A 20,783-nucleotide genomic window follows, 5' to 3' on the forward strand; every position below is an offset into this window, starting at 1 on the left:
CAAAAGAACCTAAAAGGTATATTTTGAAATATTAATACATCCTAAATGCAAATCTTGATCTCATTTAACTAAACTGAACTATTTCTCTCCGACTCAGACTCATGTCTCTTCTTCTTTACTTCCCCCCAAAATAATGACAGATGTTTAAAAAAAAATCTATATGAGACAATACTCCTGAAAAAAACAACCCTTGCCATGACCTCTGTCATTGTATCTCTTCCTCTCATCTTTCCCCTTCTGCTTTTGCTCATTCTGGATGAAGATAGACGTGTGGCCGTCAATTGCATGTGTTGACCTGCAACAAGAGACATCACTGCAACTACTAGGAAAAACTATTTAACCCAAATGTGCTGTCACCAAACAAATCAGTGTCTGCATGACCCACCAATGGCAGCAGAAATTCTTGGAGACTAACCAAAAATAGCCGTTACACGTTAGACTTGGTTGAACTCCTTTCCTCCTTTTTATCTCTGCTTTACTCATCTAGGGTAAACAGATACATTTTGGGCCCACTCCTTGGATTCTTTGATATATTTCACCACATAAAATTGTCCTTCTTCTCTACCACCTCCTAACCTTTACATTTTACCCCCCGTTTTTCCCAGGACATCCGGAAAAGGGAACCACAATAACCTTTCACCAGAGACTCTGTCAATATTATTACTCGACGTCTTCAAAGGAGGACAGAGGATATTAGACCCTGAGCAAGAAATGGGTGGAGGTAGTGAAGGGAATGCGTGTTTAGTCCAGCTGAGACACCAGAAAGAGACAGAAAGAGGGAGTGTCCAGTGGGGCCTTCGAGCTTGACAGTCAGACTCTGAGGTATGGAAGCCTGAAGCTATAAGCCACTCCTTCAGATTTATCATACTCAGTTTCTTTGAAGCGCAATTTTTATGCCCTCATGGTACCCATCCCACCTTGTTCTTCTTACTTTTGTCCACAATGTGCACATGCTTAATTCTTCTTCACACCACTAGGGGTCCCTGTGTACATAATAAACAAAATAGTTTGCATGCATTTCCAGCCTCAGTTACAGTTACACATCTCTGTACAGTTCACTGGATATAAATGGATGTTCTCTTTTCATGTGGTGTAGAGCACCGGTGGTGTTTATGAAGGAAATAATACTTCTTGCATTACATAACAAAAGACAAGTAATGACTCTGAGGCAAAGGTGCAGAGTTAAAATTGGGGTTTTGTGCCAGGACTTCTGCACAATATCAGACATGTGGACGGCCACAAGGACAACCAGACAGCAGATCTTTTGAACTGAAGGGCTACAGACATTAACAGGGTGCCTTCAATCTCATATTTACTCTTTCCCTATCTGTATGCTTTCTTCTGGATGTAATTGACATATTAAAGAAAAATATGCAAAGCCAGTAAAAGTGTGGACAGGCCTATTGGCAGGATTCAGCTGCAGACTTGTTTAACATGTCAAAAATACTTTTGCAGCCGAGTCAACTCTCTTTCTCTCCCTTTCCTGCCTCCTTCTCTCTCCAACACCTCCCCAGATGTGTGCTCTATAAGTGGACGTTGCCGCGATCTGCTAACAGAACATTAACTTTAAAGTCTTCTTTCGTCCCCAGCTATATACGTGCACCATGCTGTAAGTGCTGGCCCCAGTCCAGGAATATCCTGCAGCCAGCAGGATAAGCCCTCTTCTAACCAGCCAAGAATGTGGAAAGCTCCTTCAAAGAGAAGCCTTCTACGAGGCGTGGTTAAAGCATGTACCTGGGTCTACAGGTGGCCACATTAGACTAGATGAAACCGTTAACTGAAGTCCCACACCTGTCTCAGAGCAAGAGCCACAAAAGGGAGAAACCGAGTAGTGAGGATGCAGAGATTAGATCTGTTTAGCATGGTTTTCTTGAGTTGTTCCTTCTGTTTCAAGTATGTGAAAATATGAGGTGGCATTCAAGTGGACCATTGTGCAAATCCATAAAGCAAAAACATGCTAACTTTTCTACCTGTCAGACTCTCAAATCTTGATAAATGACTCCCAGAGAAAGTAGTCAGAGTCAAGAGTCAAAGAGCAGAAGTGTCACAGTTTTACAACGTGAAACTTGGTTAAAAGACAACTTGATCAAAGGCACTCAACACAAACAGCCAATCTGAATGGAAAATACAATAAGGGTGCAGACGGACCGAGCTGCCCAGTAACAGAAGTGAACATGGAGTGGTGAGAAGAGGAGTGGAGAGGAGGGGAGAACATGAAAGAGGACAAAGAGCTGCTTGTCTGAGGTCTGTCTGCCCAGCCTGCCGGGAGGGGCTCGGTGCCACTTGTTTGAGGGGTCCCCATGATAAATTTCCACTACTTGACTCTGTCACGCTGTCTGCCACTTGGACAATAACTGAGGTCACAGTAGAGTAGTGGAGCGTTGACATCGGTGCCTGCACAGAGGGGCCACTATCTCTCAACACATGCGCTGATTTCAGAATGCCTGCTCCTCATCATGACTAATACATCTTAAGAAGAGTGGTGGAATGAAGATAAATAAAAGACTTCTCACAGTTGTCTTTTCTTAGACCTGTTTATTTGCATCCATTAATCATGCATATAAGGTCCAAGATTATCCATATAGTTCAAATGCAGCCTATTGCTGCAGGCATGTCAAACAGAGAAGGACAGAGATGAATGGGATCCTACTGGTGAGGAAGCACATGACAGCATTTGAAATAGTGTTCATTTACATCTTTGAAATGACTCTGCCGAAAACCAAACCAAACAAACCTCTGGACTGCTAGTACTGTGAGCCCTCTGGGCTCTTGGTTAGTGGTGACAGCCCCCCTCATAATAATGAGGTACATATACCCAATCATAGCGCATGGCTGTGGTATATAAACCACTATAGCAAATATTTCATTTAAGATCATTGGGATCAATTTTAAAAAACGAGTTCCTGAGTTCGGGTTATTAGAAAAATATCAGGAACATCGAAATGGAAACTAAATTAACTTAATAAGCAGCTAATGAGAAGATTAATTCCAATCTGCACTGTTTTGGGGGTCTGCGTGGCTAGAGCTGCTTCACTCGCGGAAACCTGTCATTTCTCTATGAACCTGTGCTCCCTCCTCTTAAAAGAACCTGGGCTGTGTGTATTTTGGGTGGGGTGGGGTACTCACTCAGACCGTCCCACCTCCCTCTTTCCCAGTCAAGACGCTCCAAGTTCGTGGAGCGCAAACTCTCCAAAGAGTTTATAGCTCCTGCTTCAGGACTGCACCGGGTTGGAAGGAGCCAAGAAAAATTTAGAGCAGAAACAGATACTTTCACAAGTGGAGTGCGTCGGGAATGGCGAAGAGGCGGAATGGTCCTCTCGCCGACCTGCACATGTGAGCCCAGAGGCCACCGGTAACTTTTTTTTTTTTGTACTTCAAAGGAGACGGGAAACCGGGCAATAACAGAGAAGACAGAGTGGGGAGAAAAGAGAGAAAAGTCCGCTTTGAGCTGACTCCTACAAGTGTCCAATAACATCGACGGGATGGTCGTTCTGCCTGGAATCAGCTGGGTCTTCCTGAGCGCGCTGCTGCACGCTGTGGCACCCTGGGGCGCAGACCGACCGGGCAGACCGAGACAGTGCGACGCTCCAAAGTCGGTGAGTCGTGTTGGGAGGGCTTTCTTAAGTCAGTGACTCTCCGTGTGCACCGGGATGGACGCGTATTTGAAAGTTAATAATAATCTAGGCTACTCCAAGCAAAGATTTGGCCCCGACAAGGTCGTTATTTAGCCCACATAACTGAATGGTGCTAATAACAACCCTACGGCTTTGTGACACTTGTTGTCTGTTCATCCTAAACACCCCTTTCTCTCTAATAACTTCTTTTTGAATTATATGGCGAAACTCCACTGAAACATTGGGTCACTTTGGAGGGAGATTCTACGACGGGGGGCGCAGAGTCTAGTTTGTCATTAGGCTGTTTTTCTGACTTAGACACTTGTCTATAACAAGCGCAAAGGCTGATATGACTTTAAAGAAAACAGCCTACAATTTCTTATTACTTATGCTTAAATTTATAGTGACAATAACTTAAAGTTATAATAATAATAATAATAATAATAATAATAATAATAATAATAATAACTTTTTGTGCGTTATGTTTATGTAAATGTTCAGGTATATATGAAAGACCCTTATACTGCAGTAAAACTGTGGAGTGGGGACTTAACGTGAAGGAGACTGCCAAGAGAAACTGTTACCGTTTGCCAACTTTATGGCTGTTTATGTGACAAACGCAAGTGGGAACACCCACGGGTGACTTACTTCATTTGGGAAAGTTTCATTGACCTTTCAGAAGTGATCGTGTTTCAGTACTGTGGCGGCTTATTAAAACACTTATCGGGCATATTGGTAAAATTATGGACGTGGCTTGAACTCGCAGACCGTGAGGAAGTGCCGGAGTGCAGCCCGGACATATTCCAGCTCGGTTAATGTGCTTGCCCAGCCGGCTGTCTGACTTCCACTTCTTGCATTTTCGACATAAAGAGCGGGGGGAAAGTTAATGGCCATCGTGACTTCAAGAATCATATCCAACACTCTTTTCTGTTGGAAAAAAAATACAGCACATGAAAACTGCCCAAGAGCCCAGAAACAGTCCAAAACAAAAACAAAACGCTTGGCACTTGAGTGTGCAGAAGATATTATTAAGGAGTTGTTTACAGATCACAGACTTTGTTGTATTAGGTTGTCCTATAATAGTACTGTTGTCAGATATGGCTGAAGGCTTGCTCCATGTGATTTCTAATGCATCAGTACAGTGGTCTCTGTTTTCTGTTAAGTGTAATTACCCCCATAAAAAGGAACCCCGTGCGTCAAGGCTCGCCAGAAAAGTCAAAGCTGCCTTAGTAGAGAGGCTCTCGCCTCTTTTCAGGTCTTACACGAACACCGTCTCACTTTCCACGTCAAAACGTCTTCGTTTACGGTTAGGCCCAAGTACACGTCGTTAACGGTGGACGTGCAAAATGCTTTATTAGTTTCCGCCCTTCCAAAATATGATATGAATCCCTTCCAAACCTTTCCCGTTACTCTTCGCAGACGAGTGGCCTTGGCCAGAGTGAAAATGAGGTTAGAAACACAGAAACAAACGCAGTGTGTCTGCAAAAAATTTGCCCTGAAATCAAATATGGTCATTTTGATTTATTTTGTCTAGCACAAGTTGGTGCCAGTAATTACGGTATGTAAATTGCAATTAATTATGATGATTATAGAAACATACCACAAGAGCACCGCTATTTGAAAAGTTGAAATGACAAAGGCAGCATTGGCAGTATGCAGTGGAGCACAGCTGAAGAAAATCTTGATTAAATTTTAGAAATAAACATTTTCTAAGAAAAACTTTATTTTACAGTAATGGGTTTCATCCCTCAAATGCCTGATTGCACTGTGTCTCAGCGGCCAGAAGTTTGATATTGTTTATAAAAGCTATTTTTTGTCATATTTAAATAATGCCAACATCAAAGTCATAGCACATGCAAAGCACATTTGCAGAGCAGCTAATAAGAAACATGTTTTAAATGCAGTAGAGCCTTATATTCATTTAGAACGACTGTGATTATTTAATTTCAATTTTGACATTTCTTTCTATTAAAGACAACCACAACAGTAAAAAGCTGTAACACAAACTTTGGAGACAAAATCAGTGCTGTACTTGAGACTGTCAGCATTTCATCCTCATGCCCGATGTCAAAAAAAGAAAGTAAAATCCCAAATATAAGTATCATAGTGAGGTCAGAATTGAGTGCAGGTTTCTTTCATGGTTTTTATGAGCTCCAGTGTAGTATATTTGCACCACAGCCCTGAAAATGCTTCCCAGGCCTAAAGAGGCTTTGGCAACCGAGGTATGCACCTCAACAATACACGGGGGTCTGTTTACAGCCCAGAAGGCCCCTCTATAAACTCCCTGACTGCAAGTGCTCGCAGCACAGCCCCAGGCTGACTAGACTTCATACTTCCTGCGGTGTAATTTTAAAATAGTATTTCAAATTTTTAACTTGTTGACCTGAGCCCATGAGCCAGTAAACCACAACAGAGGAAAAATCTGTCACTTTCAGTTTTAATGCGAGCTCTAACATGATGGTTTTGGTGTTTTTGTTTCTGTTTACTGTTAAAATCGTTTTCCTCTTCTTCTTTTTTGTGTGTTTTTTATAGCAAAGTGACATGAACTCTTTCCTTTGGAGAGTAAAGCGGGCACCTCCTCACCCACCTTCTTACTTATTTGGTACCATCCACGTGCCCTACACCCGAGTCTGGGACTTCATTCCCAACAGCTCCAAGCAGGCTTTCCATGACAGCAATAATGTTTACTTTGAGCTGGACCTGACTGATCCCCTGACCATCTCCAAACTGACCAGCTGCCAGTTACTGCCCCACGGAGAAAACCTGCAGACCCTGCTACCTCGAGATCTGTACCGCCGACTCAAACGCCATCTTGATTACGTCAAACACATGATGCCTTATTGGATGACAGCTGACCAGCGAGGTCGAGGCCTGTATGCTGACTACCTGTTCAATGCTATTGCAGGGAACTGGGAGAGGAAGAGGCCTGTGTGGGTAATGCTGATGGTAAACTCACTCACAGAATGGGACGTCCGGTCCAGGGGGACACCAGTGCTCGACCTGTTTCTAGCTCAAGAGGCAGAGCGAATGGGAAAGACTACAGGGGCAGTTGAGCAAGTGGAGGAGCAGTGTCATCCCCTCAATGGACTCAACTTCTCTCAGGTAAGAGGATGAAATGACTGTCTTTGCCTTTATTTTTCCTGTGTGTACACAGCCAGAATAGCCGAAGAAATGACAAGAACAATTTGGTGAAGTTGGAGCATCGTTTATCCTCCTGAAAACATGAAAATATATACACATATACTGCATGCAACTAAGAATGTGGGAGAAGACAACATAAGGAGAAAGAAGTGATTAAAACATGTCTGCTGTAGACAGCTTTATGGTTATGAACGTCCCTCCACCTCACTACACAAACATATTTAACTGCTGAATCTGGAAAAAGGGTGTGAGAGAGTACACAATAACACACTGAAGAAGGTGAGAAGAGAGGAGCGCTCTCTCTCATTTATTAATGCAGACTGTGTGTCAAGCTCTCTGCAGTAATCCTAAACTCATACTGCAATTTGAGAGGAGTGTAATTACCAAATTACTTGATCAGCAAAACACAGGGTGCATATGCATTTTTAATTGATTGTATCATGTAAAAAGCAATGGAAATATGTTTCTATTTAAAGAATTAGTCAGCAGCTTACTTAAAATAGAGGCTGTAAAACATTTTTCAGGGCATGTGAGTTCCCAGACAAAACTCTATTGAGCCTCAAAAGAAGGAGTAAGATGATCTAATAGTTTTTATTCCCTAATGCAGCCTTTTGACAAAATTTGAAATGAGAAATCTGCATGTGTGTTCACAAAGTATTCATAATCAAACACGTTTGCGTGGACTGCCTACACACAAAGGCATGCTCTACATGTAAAAGGTTCATACATCCATGTTGACTGAGTAATGCAAGAGAATCTGTGAGGGCCTGAACCTCCATGCGAGAGGACGGAGGGCTCGGGAGCTAATTTGAGACGCAGCGGGCTTCCTGCCTCTCCTCTTTCATCAGCACCTCCTAACTACGCTGTCAAAGTCGCGTTGCATGCCCTGCACATGCCTGAGAGCTTTACTAACCCTAGAAATAAGCTAGGGCAGGCACACTATGTTTCTCGGGAGAATATTGCCACTGCCTTTGGGAGTTTTTTTCAGTGTTTATGTCTATTATGTGCCGTACAGGTGTCGTTTTCTTATTACCTTAAGGGTAATAATATGTTTCCTGTTTTTAGTGTATTTAATGTTGATCTGCATTTAGTGCGACAGTCACTGCCCCTAAAAACAACACTGCTTAAATTACACCTAAACATGGTTGAGAAGCAGCACACGTCCAGTTTTAGAAAATAGCGTTTATGTTTCTAAAGAACCTTGACTTGACTTTAATCTTTGAGATGTGTTTTTGCATGAAAAGGCTTTAAACAAAATCATATGACGATCTTTCAAATTCAGATAAGCACATTAAATAGAACTTTTATCACAAATAATTTGAATTTCACCCAACCTGTACATAGGCACCACCGACTCCAGAGCTTCCAACCCCCTTTGCTTCCAGACATGTATGAGAACAATCCAGAGCTGAACTGAAACTGACATGGAAACCATTATTCTCAATTATAATAATTTGTGATTTAATCTGAACACTATGGTTGATTGGATCCCTCTACGCTTGACTATAACAGCGATGAGGTCAGAAGGATGGATACACCAAAAGTTGAACAGAAAATGCGTGGGTGGGAATCAGGGGAAAGAGAAGTGAAACACCAGAGAGAGAAAGTCAGAGATACATTGACTAAGGAGGAAGAAACAGGGGAAAGACGGCGGAGGAGCTGCATGGAGAGTGACCGGCATCTTGTTGCTGCTAATGCTAATCTGAAACATAAGCAAAGGGAGAGCTAAAATGGGAGTTACTCTAAACCTGGCTGGCTCACAGATAATTTGGTCCCAATAAAAAGTACATTTTTAACACCATCCCATAACTCTGACTTTACAGAGAGGCTCTTAAAAACGTGATCACTGATCATTTATCACCTATCACACTGTAGGTATCTCAGTGGAGGGCCCGGTCCCACTGTTACAGTACCAGTACAGTGGACTCCTGGGAGATGGGTGGTCTCGAAGCACTGCTTTGTGACTCATGAATTTAGAGGAAGCAGTTTTTGGCTGAAAAGTGGTACGGCAAATATATCATCCTCTCTGGAATAGGAGGAGGAGGCATGTTTAAAGCAGTAATCTTCTGTTTAGTGGTGGTGTTTGTGGTAGCGTGGGAGGGTCAGAGAGATATCAAGTATAGCAGAACCCTCTTTAGACAATTGTGGTCTAACAAGAGTGCAGTTTGTCTGAGACCTCTCTCTGGTCTTTTTAGATGACAGAGAGGTGTGGATGTCTCTGTGAGAGGCAGTTTAAGGCTGTGGAAACAAAGGCAGGCAGGGTGCATGGTTCTTCTCCAGTCCTTTGAAGGCCGATGTAGGTTGACAGCTGGGCGGTACCAAGTGCTTTCAGCGCAGATTGGAAAAGGCTGGAGACAGTGCAGTCAGCAGAGAGAGTGTACACTCCATAACCAACACTCTTTGTATGTCTTTTGTTCCCTCAAGGGTAGATACATATATTACATAATGACTTATCAAGTAAATGCCACTATCACCATAATAATAGCAACTGTACCATGTGTTATTAATGCACAACATCAAACTCCACTGGCTTATTTGCACCTAGAGTCTGTTCATTTTTGGAGTTGGGACATGGAAGAAAAATTGATTTAGTCCAACACTTCTTTTGGGAAATTTGGTGGTGGCGCTGGCCTGTGATAAGCAACAATATTTACTTTGCCTGGGTCACTTGGCAGCTGAGACCACTGGACCACGTCAAAGGGAAATTGCATCGTATCGGTGGCGCCTTTCTCCTGGGCGGGGGTCATGGGTCATGGTGGGAGGTGGTAGCGGAGCCACAAGCAGCAGAGCGGTAAGGAGACTGGCAGTCTGCTGAGGTCAGCCTGGGCACTGCTGAGCAGGCAGACAGAGACCAGTCTGATGGAGTCCCTTGTTCAACCTCTGACCATTAGTTTCCATCAGCTCAAGCTACTTGCGCTGAGCGAGAGATAGATGACCGGTGACAGATTCGAGTGCCGTCACCTTAGGCTTGAAAGGAGATTGGGTAATGTTATTACGAGACGGGAGGGTGGTTGGTGAATCCAGTTTCCTCTGAGTAAGAAGGCGTTCTCCTCCCGATTAGGAGGCGCCCTGTTTACAGATGCAGTGACAGTCTGATGTGTCTATTTCAATCAGTGCAGCTCTTGTGGCATTCCTCTGCTAGAGCAGACATCAGCCTGAGGCTTTCTGCTGTGCTGACGCTGCAGCCTCACACATGCTGTGGTCACAGTGGGGCACTTTCAGGCCTGGGGAGATGGCCAAAGTATCACAACAATGTATTTCTTTATGGTAAAATAATGTGCAAAGTGATGACATTAAGATTTTCCAACATGTGCTTGCAAACATATAATAAAAAATACACGATAGCAACCGCTGAGTTTACACACAGCGACCATAAAGTGAAACTTTTGTCTGTCTGGGAAAAAAAGACATTCCTTTTAACAGTGTTTAGACTTTTCCCATAAGTCACTACTACTTTATATGATATTAAATATGATTTGTGTTTGGTTTTCCAATTCAGACTGATACAAATCAGCAATTTTGAAGATGATTTAAAAGCAGTGAAATGGTAAAAATAAAATACAGCCTTTCGACGGCGAATGACTTTTTCTGTGGGGATACTGAGGTTTTTGGCTGTGCGTGGCACTTAGATGATGAGCATTTATAGGCGGTGAATGTAATATTGAGAACCCAGGGTAATGAATGGCTCCAAAAGCTGGGCGAGGTTTACAGAAATGAAATCAAAATAAGATTCTCATGCGTCATATTAAATGATGAATGATACTTTGATTTGTGTTCCTTGGACCGTGTTCACCTAAACAGCACATCTTTAAAGGGTGGAATTAAGCAACCAACCTTAGCCATATCCAAATATTTACATTGTAAGTTTGGGTTTAAAGAAATTGTGTTGGCCACAGAGGATGACTGTCTGCACTATACTCTAACTTCCTCTGACCTCCTCACTCTATTTGGGTCTCTGTTGCCTTCTTCTTCATTCCGTATCCTTTTCTCTGACATGTCCCGAGGCTCTGGTTGTCCCGCTTCTCACCTATTGCTCATCCGCACACACAAATCCAAACGCATAGGCTGAGTGGAAAAAGGAGAGAAGGAGGAGGAGGAAAAGCAGAGATGGAGATTGTCTTTAAAGCATGCTGGTGACGTGCATTCCCTCTTTAAGCGTGACATCTGAGGGTGGTTTACATTGAAGCTATAATTACCTGCGCGAATCTGTTGAAAAACTGCAAGGCAACACATATCAGGCTGATCATCTGGTCCTGTCGGCAGGCAGAAGGCAGTCCCTCTGCTGCACTAATGACTTAATAGGCCCCTAAATGACCAAATCGCCCACTGCCATCTAGAAGCACTTAGACAATTATGTACAGGCCAAAACTCTGTAGGCTGAGGGAGGTACAGAAGCAGGATGTGGACAATGTGAAAACAGGAGCGGCGTGCTTGACAACAGAATAGATCACAGTTCTTGTACGTGGTTCGTATTTTTACAGTCATTTTGCGAGACAAAATGTTTCTTCTGTGGTGTTCAATAGCAGGCTGCAATCAAGAAGTAATGGGAGAATATTGCTACAAAAATCAATCCACTGAACTTAAGTGCCGCAATTTCAGTGTTTCTTTTAAGTTGAGAAAGTTAAGCAAACTCTCGTTACTAAATAAATAAGAATACCCCAAAGCGCATGTGTTTCCAGGTTTGATTTTTTTCCTTGGATCTGTAAAACTTGGACTTATGAACAAGATTCATTAATCAACAGTGTACTGTTAACTTCAGTCTAACCAAAAAAACCTGTAAACCCATGTGCTCGTCTATTAACTCGGTGCAGTATCTCTATTCGTTGCTTCCAACAGAGTTCACGTCCCTTCTCCCTCTGAGTACCTGAGAGACCTGAGGTAATGATTCCACCACATTGTCGCTAAGCCGAGGCAGTGAGTTAAGCACGGCAGGTTGAAGCGCTCTTCCATACTTTTGAATTTATTTTGCCAAAAGCCTTCCCTCCTTCCTTCTCCCTTTGGTGGAGAAATGAGGGTTTCTGTCAGGGTAAATTGTAGAGACCTCTTGTCATACTGTGAATTCATCTAAACTCCACACTCTTCTTCACTCAGAACAATGCTGCTGATCACACACACACACACACACACACACACACACACACACACACACACACACACACACACACACACACACACACACTATAGCCAGCTTCTCTATAATTATTTTGTCATCCTAACTGTGGAAATTGCAGTAAATCTTATGGCGGTTGAGAATACTTTCCTGCAGGCAGGTACACTCAAAGAAACATTCACAAGCACACATATTAAACTTTGATATTTTCTCATCACAATAAGGGAAAATTGATTTTCATAAGGCTGGAGGTTGCTTTCTATGGGGAGGGCAGGTAGTTTCCAGGGTGGCTGAAGTCAATCTCAGGTTGTCTGGGCCAGAGGCTGATTGATCACAGACAGGAATGTGACCGACTGATTTCCTCAGAGACCCACTTGGCCCCTCTGGAATGTTGTTGTCTTTTGGGACATTGTTGTTTTATAACCTTTGTTTAACCAGGTTAACCCTGCTAGATCTAAGGATCAGGGTGTGAGCAGCGCAAAAAGCTACACTTTCGTTGTAGAAATTTCTCTCATAATTCTGTTCTTTCCTGATGCATATCTTTAATCTTCATGCCTAGATGGGATAAAACAGAAAACAAAATAGATTTGCTAGTTGTATAAGGTTCAGACAATATTTTATAATGATTTTTATCATAACTCAAGGATTTTATGGGTGTTGGGCAACCACCTGCTCTAAAGGTACCTTTAGTGTGCCACAAACAATTCTCTTAAAAGAGATTTCCTGGTGTTTTGAACATGGTGGTGCAAATCCCCCATAAATATTTAACTGGGAGGAGATCTGGGAACTGTGAAAGGAATAACATATGACTCTTATCATTTGTTTTTATAGCCATCAGCCTTTTCTTTGACCCTCATATGCCTTCAGCTATGAACAGTGCCATCCTTAAAGAGACCACTTCCTAATTTTAATGCCCATCTAGGAATTGGCATTGCAAATTAGGTTAGGCAAATAATCCTGTGTTCTGCGGCATGGTTCGTGTCACATGTGTGTCTACACAAATAAATTAATGTTTCAGTTTAGTAAAAAAGTTAACAAAAAAACCAAAAAGCAATCTTCAAAACAGAATCCCTCACAGAAGAAAGGGGGGCCACAGAGGGCTTAAATCTAATTAGACATAAAAAATATCTTGCGTACACATGCAAAGCGTAAAACAGTAGTGCCTGACAACTAACTAACCGGACATTGTGGCATGTCAGTATCAGCCTGAAGAGGTGAACATGGAAAAATAGATTGCCAGCGTGCCATGGCATGCAACTTTCCATGTCAGATACTTGGTGGTCCAAGATGAATTCAGCTTCTCAGTCAGCCTGTGACATCAGCCACACATACCTCACACACCTCTCACACACACTGGTGGCCAACAATCATAAATAGGTGCCAGTAGGGAGCAACTGTGTGTATGAGTGTGTGTTGTGTGATGCAGGCTTGTCAGGATTAGGTAGCATTAGCGGAGCCCTCTCACTGAACTCAGTTTTAATGTGATTCCTCCTTTCTACCCCCAACGCCCTGTCCCCATTATACACAACCCAGTGGAGCACTTCAGCTCTGCTTGTACCCTGCCCCTCTAACGCTCACCTCTCTATACCCCCCTTCAGAAAAACATGTTCAAGCTCATTTTCACTCTCACACCCTTTACCTGCATTATCCTGTAAGTCAAATAATATTTTTGTAGTCCCGCTTTTTATGTGTTTTTGCAGTCAGACTTGTGGGGCACATGTACGTCATTTTTTTTGGCAATACTGCGCGTCACACATGGCACATATTCACACTTGGCTCTGTGGAGTGTAAAACAGATTTCCTTCTGCTAGAAGTCTCATATAGAAAGCAGTCATTTGTATGCAGCAAAAATACAATTTTCATACTCCAACTTTCTGGTTCAAGGGGAGTAGGTGACCTGTGAGAGTTAAGATTACCTCCATTCAATAATGTAGATGTAAGATGGCAGGTGAGCGGCTTTCTTTGACAACAGTGGCATTTTTGTAAACTAAGCAGAACAATATAATGCATCAAATGATCCTGTCTGTGAAAAGTCAGCTAGTCAAGCTCTCTGATTAGCATTATGGAGGCAGGGGACATGATTACAGTTCAATTCTGTGAATTCAAAAGACATTTACCTGCACTGTTCTAACATGAGAACATCTCACAGACTTTGTACCACAGAGCTGTCAGAGTAAAGACTGTGTATTTTCTGAGACCCTTGTTACATTGTATTCACATCAGTCAGGTTTTGTGTAGAAAAGTTCAGGGTTGTAGTGAATAAAAATTATAAAATTATAATGTATGTAATGTTTTTGTCAGAAAAAACAAAAACAAATAACAGAACAATTTCATTCTAATGCTATTTTTTTTCTGTCTCTGACTGAGAATGTCTCTCAGCCAAGGTGAAACGACCAGTTGGCTCTCTTGAAGCAAGGCTCCACTCATAAACTTTATTAGGGAGCACATAAATCCTATAGTCCTATCATCCCTTGAACAGTTGGATACAGTTACTCCCTTTGCACACCTCTAGAGGAGTACCTGTGAGCTGAAGCAAAACCAGCAGAGAGAAAAGCATGCAAGAAGTAAGTTAGCGGTAAGGACCAGAGGGTAAATAAACAGACAAGACAGAAAGCAGATAATCAGAAAGGCAAGCAGGCAGGAAAGAAAGAAAGACAAGAAGCAGGCGAGCAGGAGAAAGGATCCAGTACCATTAACAACACTGCAGATGCTCTGGTCTGCAGTGTTGTTAACAACATTTTGCAGGGATAGATTACCCCAGAGATAAGCGAAAGCACAAACATTGAGCTCCAAAGGTCAAACTAAGCTTAGCCACTAATTTGAAAAATGCTACCTTCTGCCCAAACTTTCTTCTCGCCATTGCAAATCTGTTCTCAGCCACTCACAGTGCTGTTGCCAGGTTCCTTTCTGTTACACATAACAAAAGTATCTAGACTATATGCGTCTGTCTTTGCTAACCACCTTTTTGAGTTGTATTTTTATAACACACCTGGGTATAGGGTTCTGAAGGTTGATGCACAGCTACTATGTAATTAGACTAAAAACTGTATTGAGTGTAATGTGAACCCATGTATACAGTTAGGTGAAATTTTTGGATGCTGACTCAGATTTCACAGTTTCTTACACCACTGTCAGTTTGAAATGATGCAATTGGAAATTAATCCCTAAAAAAGAGGGAACTGTGTACAAAGTAGCAGCAATACCTGTGAAATAGCTGTAAAACAGCATTTAGAGGGTTTATTTGTACCCATAAATTTAACCAAGAGTCTGCACTTCACCTGCATCATTTCAAATTTATTGTAGTGGTGTACACATGTAAAATTCAGGCACTGTCAGTAGTTTCCAAGCCAGACTGAATCATCGGGATTTATCTGCTTCTGTTTCAAATTCTGCAACTCGTTAGAATAGATTATACCAGTAAAATACAAAAATGAGCTTTTAGCAAAGACCATAAGCATCCGATCAATAAATATATTGTTTTCCTATGAGATTTTGGTCTCTGTTCCATCTTTCCAGTTAGAGTTCACAGAACTTTTCCTGAGTTAGACTGACTGAAGGACTAGGTTGGCCTTGCACTTGCCCTCTGGATGACCCCATTCCTTTGCCTTAGGCCCAGTTTCTTCTCCGTGCCCCTCACACTGCAGTTGAATGTGACATTTTTAGTTCTATATAACGACGCAGGCTGGAGTCAGGTAGCCTTTGCAAGTTTGGGTTTAACAAGCTAAGCTGTTTAAGAAGTACATGAATGGATGAGGATTATTTCTCTTTTCTATCAGGTAAGTACAGCATTGGGACAATGATGAAAGTGAACGTAATCTCCAAATAATTTGCTGAACTCCTTGGCTCTCGTTCTGCAAGCTTATAGAGAAATTCCTGTCCTTTTGGTGTGTTAAAAGGATAATAAATATATATGTATATATATATATTTATACAATAAAAATTGGCTGCCCTGCTGCTGACGTCTGACCCGGTCAATCCTTATCACGGGAGAAAGGGCAAAAAAAGAGAAAAGCATGGAAAAGGCGATTATGAAGAAAGAGAAAATTGAAAGGATAGGGACACCCAGTGAGTCAGGAGACGAAGGAGTCTCCATGTCACTAATTCAAACTAGAGGGAGTGAAGAGGAAAATAAAAATGCTCAATTTGGTGGTACTGGAGAGAGAACGGCAACAGTAACACAGGAATACTTTCTACACTTGATAGCTTCCCCTGTGCCAAAATAAAAGACAACAATAATAAACTGGATGCTGCTGTGAAGTAACTTTCTCTTCTCCATTTTTGCTTTTGATTGTTTTTTCCCCCTGAAATGTTCTTTCACATCACGGTTAATTTCACCTGTCAGTCACTTGCACCGTTTTTCCAGCAAAGTTTTCTACCTTTCCCAAGGCACACACTTTCTTGGCATCCACTGGAACAGTTTAAATATAATATCAAACATATGGCAGAGTTTACAGAACGTAAATGAGATGAGAAATCAAATTTATGTAGCAGGACTGTGGTCTCCGAGGGGTGCCGTTGTTTAGGGAGAGCCTAAATGACGGGCAGCTGTAATTACAGCCACAAAACTGGTGCGAGAGATCAGAAGATGAAGGGGATGGTTTAACTGAGAGAACCAAGAGGACAGTGAGGATGGAGGGAAAAGCCCAGGGGAATATTTGGGGTGAGTGGGAAGGGGAAGAAGCTGACAAAGAGGGTCTCTCTCAGTGGGTGGCTCTTTTTCTCATTTTTCTTCCTTGGGCTCTCTTGTGGGTGTGCATCATGTGACGATGTGTAATTGGCCTGTGGTCACACCAGAGTTGTGCAAACAGATTAGCAGGGAAACATGTCAGCCTGAGGGGCTGCGGAGGTGAATGTGTGTTTTGTGTGAATCACAGATGTGGGATTGTGTGGGAAATGGTTTGATGGAGTAAAACCTATATTAATGGTGAACAGGTGGGGCAGTTGACTTTGTCACAGACAAATTTGTTGTCGTGGGCACTTGGGAAATGTCTAGAGTTCTCGGGCAGTCTTTATGCACAGTTACACGCACATATAATAATACCAACACATGCATCCATACACAAAGACTTGCAATGCTTCATTTTCATTCACTAAATTGAATTATGTCTGCACTGTACTCATATATTCCAGAGGTTCAGTGTGGTTTTAAGCACACTGGAGATTACAAGCCTTGCTCTCACTGCCATAAAGCCCAGCACTGCAGAAACTCAACAGAAGTTCATTGTGTGATCAGCCTGGTATTTTAAAAACTTTCATATTAAGTCTGCAGCTCATTCCCAATACCAGCTTATATCCTTTTTTAGAGTTTTAAATCTAAACCCGATGCATCTTTATACATGGGTGAATTTCGTATGCCTGTCTCATCGCAGCCATTTCACAGCCAAATAAACTGTCGTTCAAATGTGGACATATGAATTTTTCACTTCAGTAATATGATAAACATTTTCTGGTGTGCAAGAGAGGGCCCGGTTGGACCAGTGTTTGACACAGAAACAATGTCCTCTCTGGGATAACCACATTGCAGTTTTGGGGCATCTGACCACAGTAATTTTGGTTATGGCTCACTCACACGAGAACAAAAATAGGACGGCAACCTCATTGCGACTAGGAAAAATCGGTGGTAGCCTCGTGACTCCACTGGATTTGTTCGACTGTCAGAGACAGATTACAAGTAATTACACCAACCACCTGGTTGTTGAGTTGAGAGTGCAAGATCCTCGGGGTTGCGGTTTGAGGGTGCCAGACCATCAACTTCTGGAAGACCACTTTCAATTGCATAGTTATTGCACAGGTTGCCAAGTGCGGGCCAACTTCAAACAACTGGGGTCTGACTTGGTGTGACTGCAGTCACGTTCAGATTGGCAAAGGTTTGCAAATAACTATTCTGCACCAATGAGTACAACTCAGTCAACGCAATAGGGGATGTGACATGCCTCAGCTGGTTGCCAAGTAGTTGTATTCTGGTTCTATTCCTATATAAAAGCAAGTTAAGTCCTGCAGCAACTACAGATTTCCAAATTTCTTTTTCAAATCTATGAGGTTCTGGCTGGAATTTCTATTACTATTATTTCTAATTACAATTAATCATGCTAACATCACAAACAAAATGTATGTAATTATCAGCTTGACCACATTCTATAACAAACATATATACAGAGGCTCCCTGTCCTACTGTGATACGTCACTTTTAAGTTAAGATTAGTTGTAGACTGGGAGACTACATTTAATTTCGAGATATTGCCATCATCAGTAGTTAAAGTTAATATTGACACTGAAATAGCAGCTTTTCATTGTAAAAATGTAAAGGAACTGCCCCATTGAGCACTGCTCTCAGCTAAAGTTGAGTGTGGGAACAGAGAGATGATGCACAAGTAAGCATTCCTGGAGCTGAGCTGAGGAGACAGACAATCAAAGACTGTTAGGTAGAATAAGAGCCGCAAAGAAATCTCATGGACACACTGTACGAGCCCATTCAGATACATGAGTTTAACTTGGCTGAAGAAAGTCAATGTGTAAGCACATGCCGTTATTGGTTTCTGATGCCCCTGTCAACTCAGTGCCAAACCACCTGCCTTCAGGTAGTAACAACATCACATAATATACCACCAAGTGTGGGTGGCCATAGTATTTTACCCTTAAAAAAACAAACCCTTTACATGTATATTCCCTTTCATAGCTAGAAGTGTCTAGTTTGTGTAAATCCACATTTGTCTTATAGTGTAGGATTGTGTTATTTTTTTCTGAGACTTCTTTCTAATAAGCCATTACTTACAGGAGTTTAAAAAAAGGCGTTTTAACTTGTTCAGAAATTATTTACACATGTTTTAAATGTCTAGTGTATTAACGGCTACTAGAATGGAAAACGTTCTACTCGTTTCTTTTTAGGACAGCTCGTCATATTCCTTATAATGCTTTATATCAATATAAAACATATTATTTTTGCTATTATAGTGAACTGAAAAGCGTCTGCAAATGATGTATTTAATGTCATTAAAACCTGCTAAACTGGTAGTTTAGTCCAGACTGTGAATTCACTGTTGTTAGACAGAGTTAGTTGCTATTTCTGTCATTTATTACTTTTTTATTTCATATTTTTAGATTAGCACATATATTATAAATCATTAGAATTATAAATTGCTTTAGAAATACTGTATTTACAGACCCCCTATCCTCTGATAGAGATGACTGACGCAGAGTCTCCAGCTCTCCACGAAAGAGTTCACTCACAATCTCCAAAACAGAAATGTGATATTTCAGTACTGGACAACACAGGGCACCGTTTTCAGATTTCTTTCTGAATCCTCCTGAAAGCCGTATCAGTGTTAAAAAAACATCAGTCAGTGATGAACAAATGAACACACCATCACAATAAACAGTTTCTAATGGATGAGGCCTCCATCGTCATGTTGCTATGAAACATAACACAATCTGATAATACAGAAAATATGGTCTGCTCTCCGTGTGAGCCAATTCTGGATTGACATGAACAAATCCAGTGTTTTTGATTGGTTTTTCTGCTGTTGATTCTCACAGGTAATAGTGTCAGTGCCCGGGGCAGCCGACAGGAGCCTGACAGACATGCGGTGCAGGCATGCACACCATTGTTGACAGTCGAAAGCTAGATCTTTGTGAAAAGCTCATGGAGAGCGAGTGAGTGTTGGAATGGAAACACAAGGCTATTTTATCAGATGCCAAAATGCAAAGGGGAGAACGCATGAGAGACATAGAGGAAGAGAGTTAGAGAAAGACAGAGAGCGAGAGAGAGGCCAGAGCCCGTCAAAGCCTCTGTAGTGAGTCGTGGTGACGGCCAACCTATGCACTTGAGAGCAGTGCGAATGGCTTTTTAATGCCTGCTAACAGCCAGGGTATTTAGTGGGATGCGGGATGGGAGGGATGGAGAAAGGATGAGTGACGACAATGTTTGGACAAGAGGTCCCAGCTGACCACTGCTGCAGCGCTGCTGCCCAGTCACTGTACAGCTGCAGGACTCAAGTTCATCCTGTGCTTTGTGCTATTAGTGATCACAGATTTAACATTGTGGTCTTTTCTCTGACTCCAACCTCATTTATCTTGGTCATGCCTCATATTTTTCTTGAGGTCTTGGTATTTTGCTTGAGACTGACACAAATGACGTTTCAATTATGTGGAAATCACAGACATAATTGCCAGTGATGCTCTTCTATCTATAGATGTCTGTTCAGCCGGCTGGTTATGCACTCAGTCAGACTAAACTTGAGTGAATATGCTGTTGACAAGTGCTGTCCAATGCAAATACAAGAGAAAGTCTGATGGCCAAAAGGAGTGCCACTGTCTTGCCTTTTTCTGCAGTTAGACTAAACTTTTGTTTGATCGAATCTTTTCCTTCATGATAGTGAGTTCACCATTTCCTACAGCAAGACAAAACTCATGTCATATCTGTCAAAGAGAACCTATTACAATAACCTCCAGCTCCATATTATTATTGAACTAAAGTAATTTCATGATTCACGGTTCGAAAGACTACTTGTTTATCTTATACTAGGCCTTGGCGCAGCATTTCAACTTCTAAAACAAGTTGTTTTAGCTAAACACTTTCTAAAATTGAGCACTTACAGCAGAATGAAGTCCGAGCTTTTGGCAAACATTGATCCCTTGCACATACTGACATCATCTGGATCTTGATGCCAGCCCTAATCGGTTTTCACTTATTCCAACTGCCTCTCATGTGGCGATAGGAACCTCTGTAAACATTATAAATTACCACATTGGGAGCTCGTCCTTTTATGACAAGAACCAACAATGTTTGATCCTTTGAACTTCTCACAGTTTACAATTGCTAATACATCATTTTATAATGTTCCCAAACATCTTTATCATAATAAGATAATAATTAACAACAGACCAGACACTAACAACAAGCCAGTAAGCAACGACCTGCT

The 20,783-nt window shown here is 41.9% G+C and overlaps 1 protein-coding gene across 2 annotated transcripts in view; it reads left to right on the forward strand.

The window, feature by feature from the left end:
* The first annotated feature begins 3,108 nt into the window (after window positions 1-3,108).
* The window catches only part of trabd2b (TraB domain containing 2B), a 78,737-nt gene continuing 61,062 nt past the window's right edge, over window positions 3,109-20,783 (forward strand). The window contains exons 1-2 of one of the 2 annotated variants that reach the window (XM_026157669.2): window positions 3,109-3,596; window positions 6,147-6,716. In XM_026157669.2, the coding sequence (XP_026013454.2) occupies window positions 3,483-3,596; window positions 6,147-6,716 (684 nt within the window). In that variant the 5' untranslated portion in view covers window positions 3,109-3,482. The remainder of the gene's footprint in view (window positions 3,597-6,146; window positions 6,717-20,783) is intronic. The other variant, XM_026157668.2, reaches the window with a different exon arrangement.

The sequence above is a fragment of the Astatotilapia calliptera genome, chromosome 23 (genome assembly GCF_964374335.1).
Source record: "Astatotilapia calliptera chromosome 23, fAstCal68.1, whole genome shotgun sequence".
In the NCBI taxonomy this organism is placed as follows: Eukaryota; Metazoa; Chordata; class Actinopteri; order Cichliformes; family Cichlidae; genus Astatotilapia; species Astatotilapia calliptera.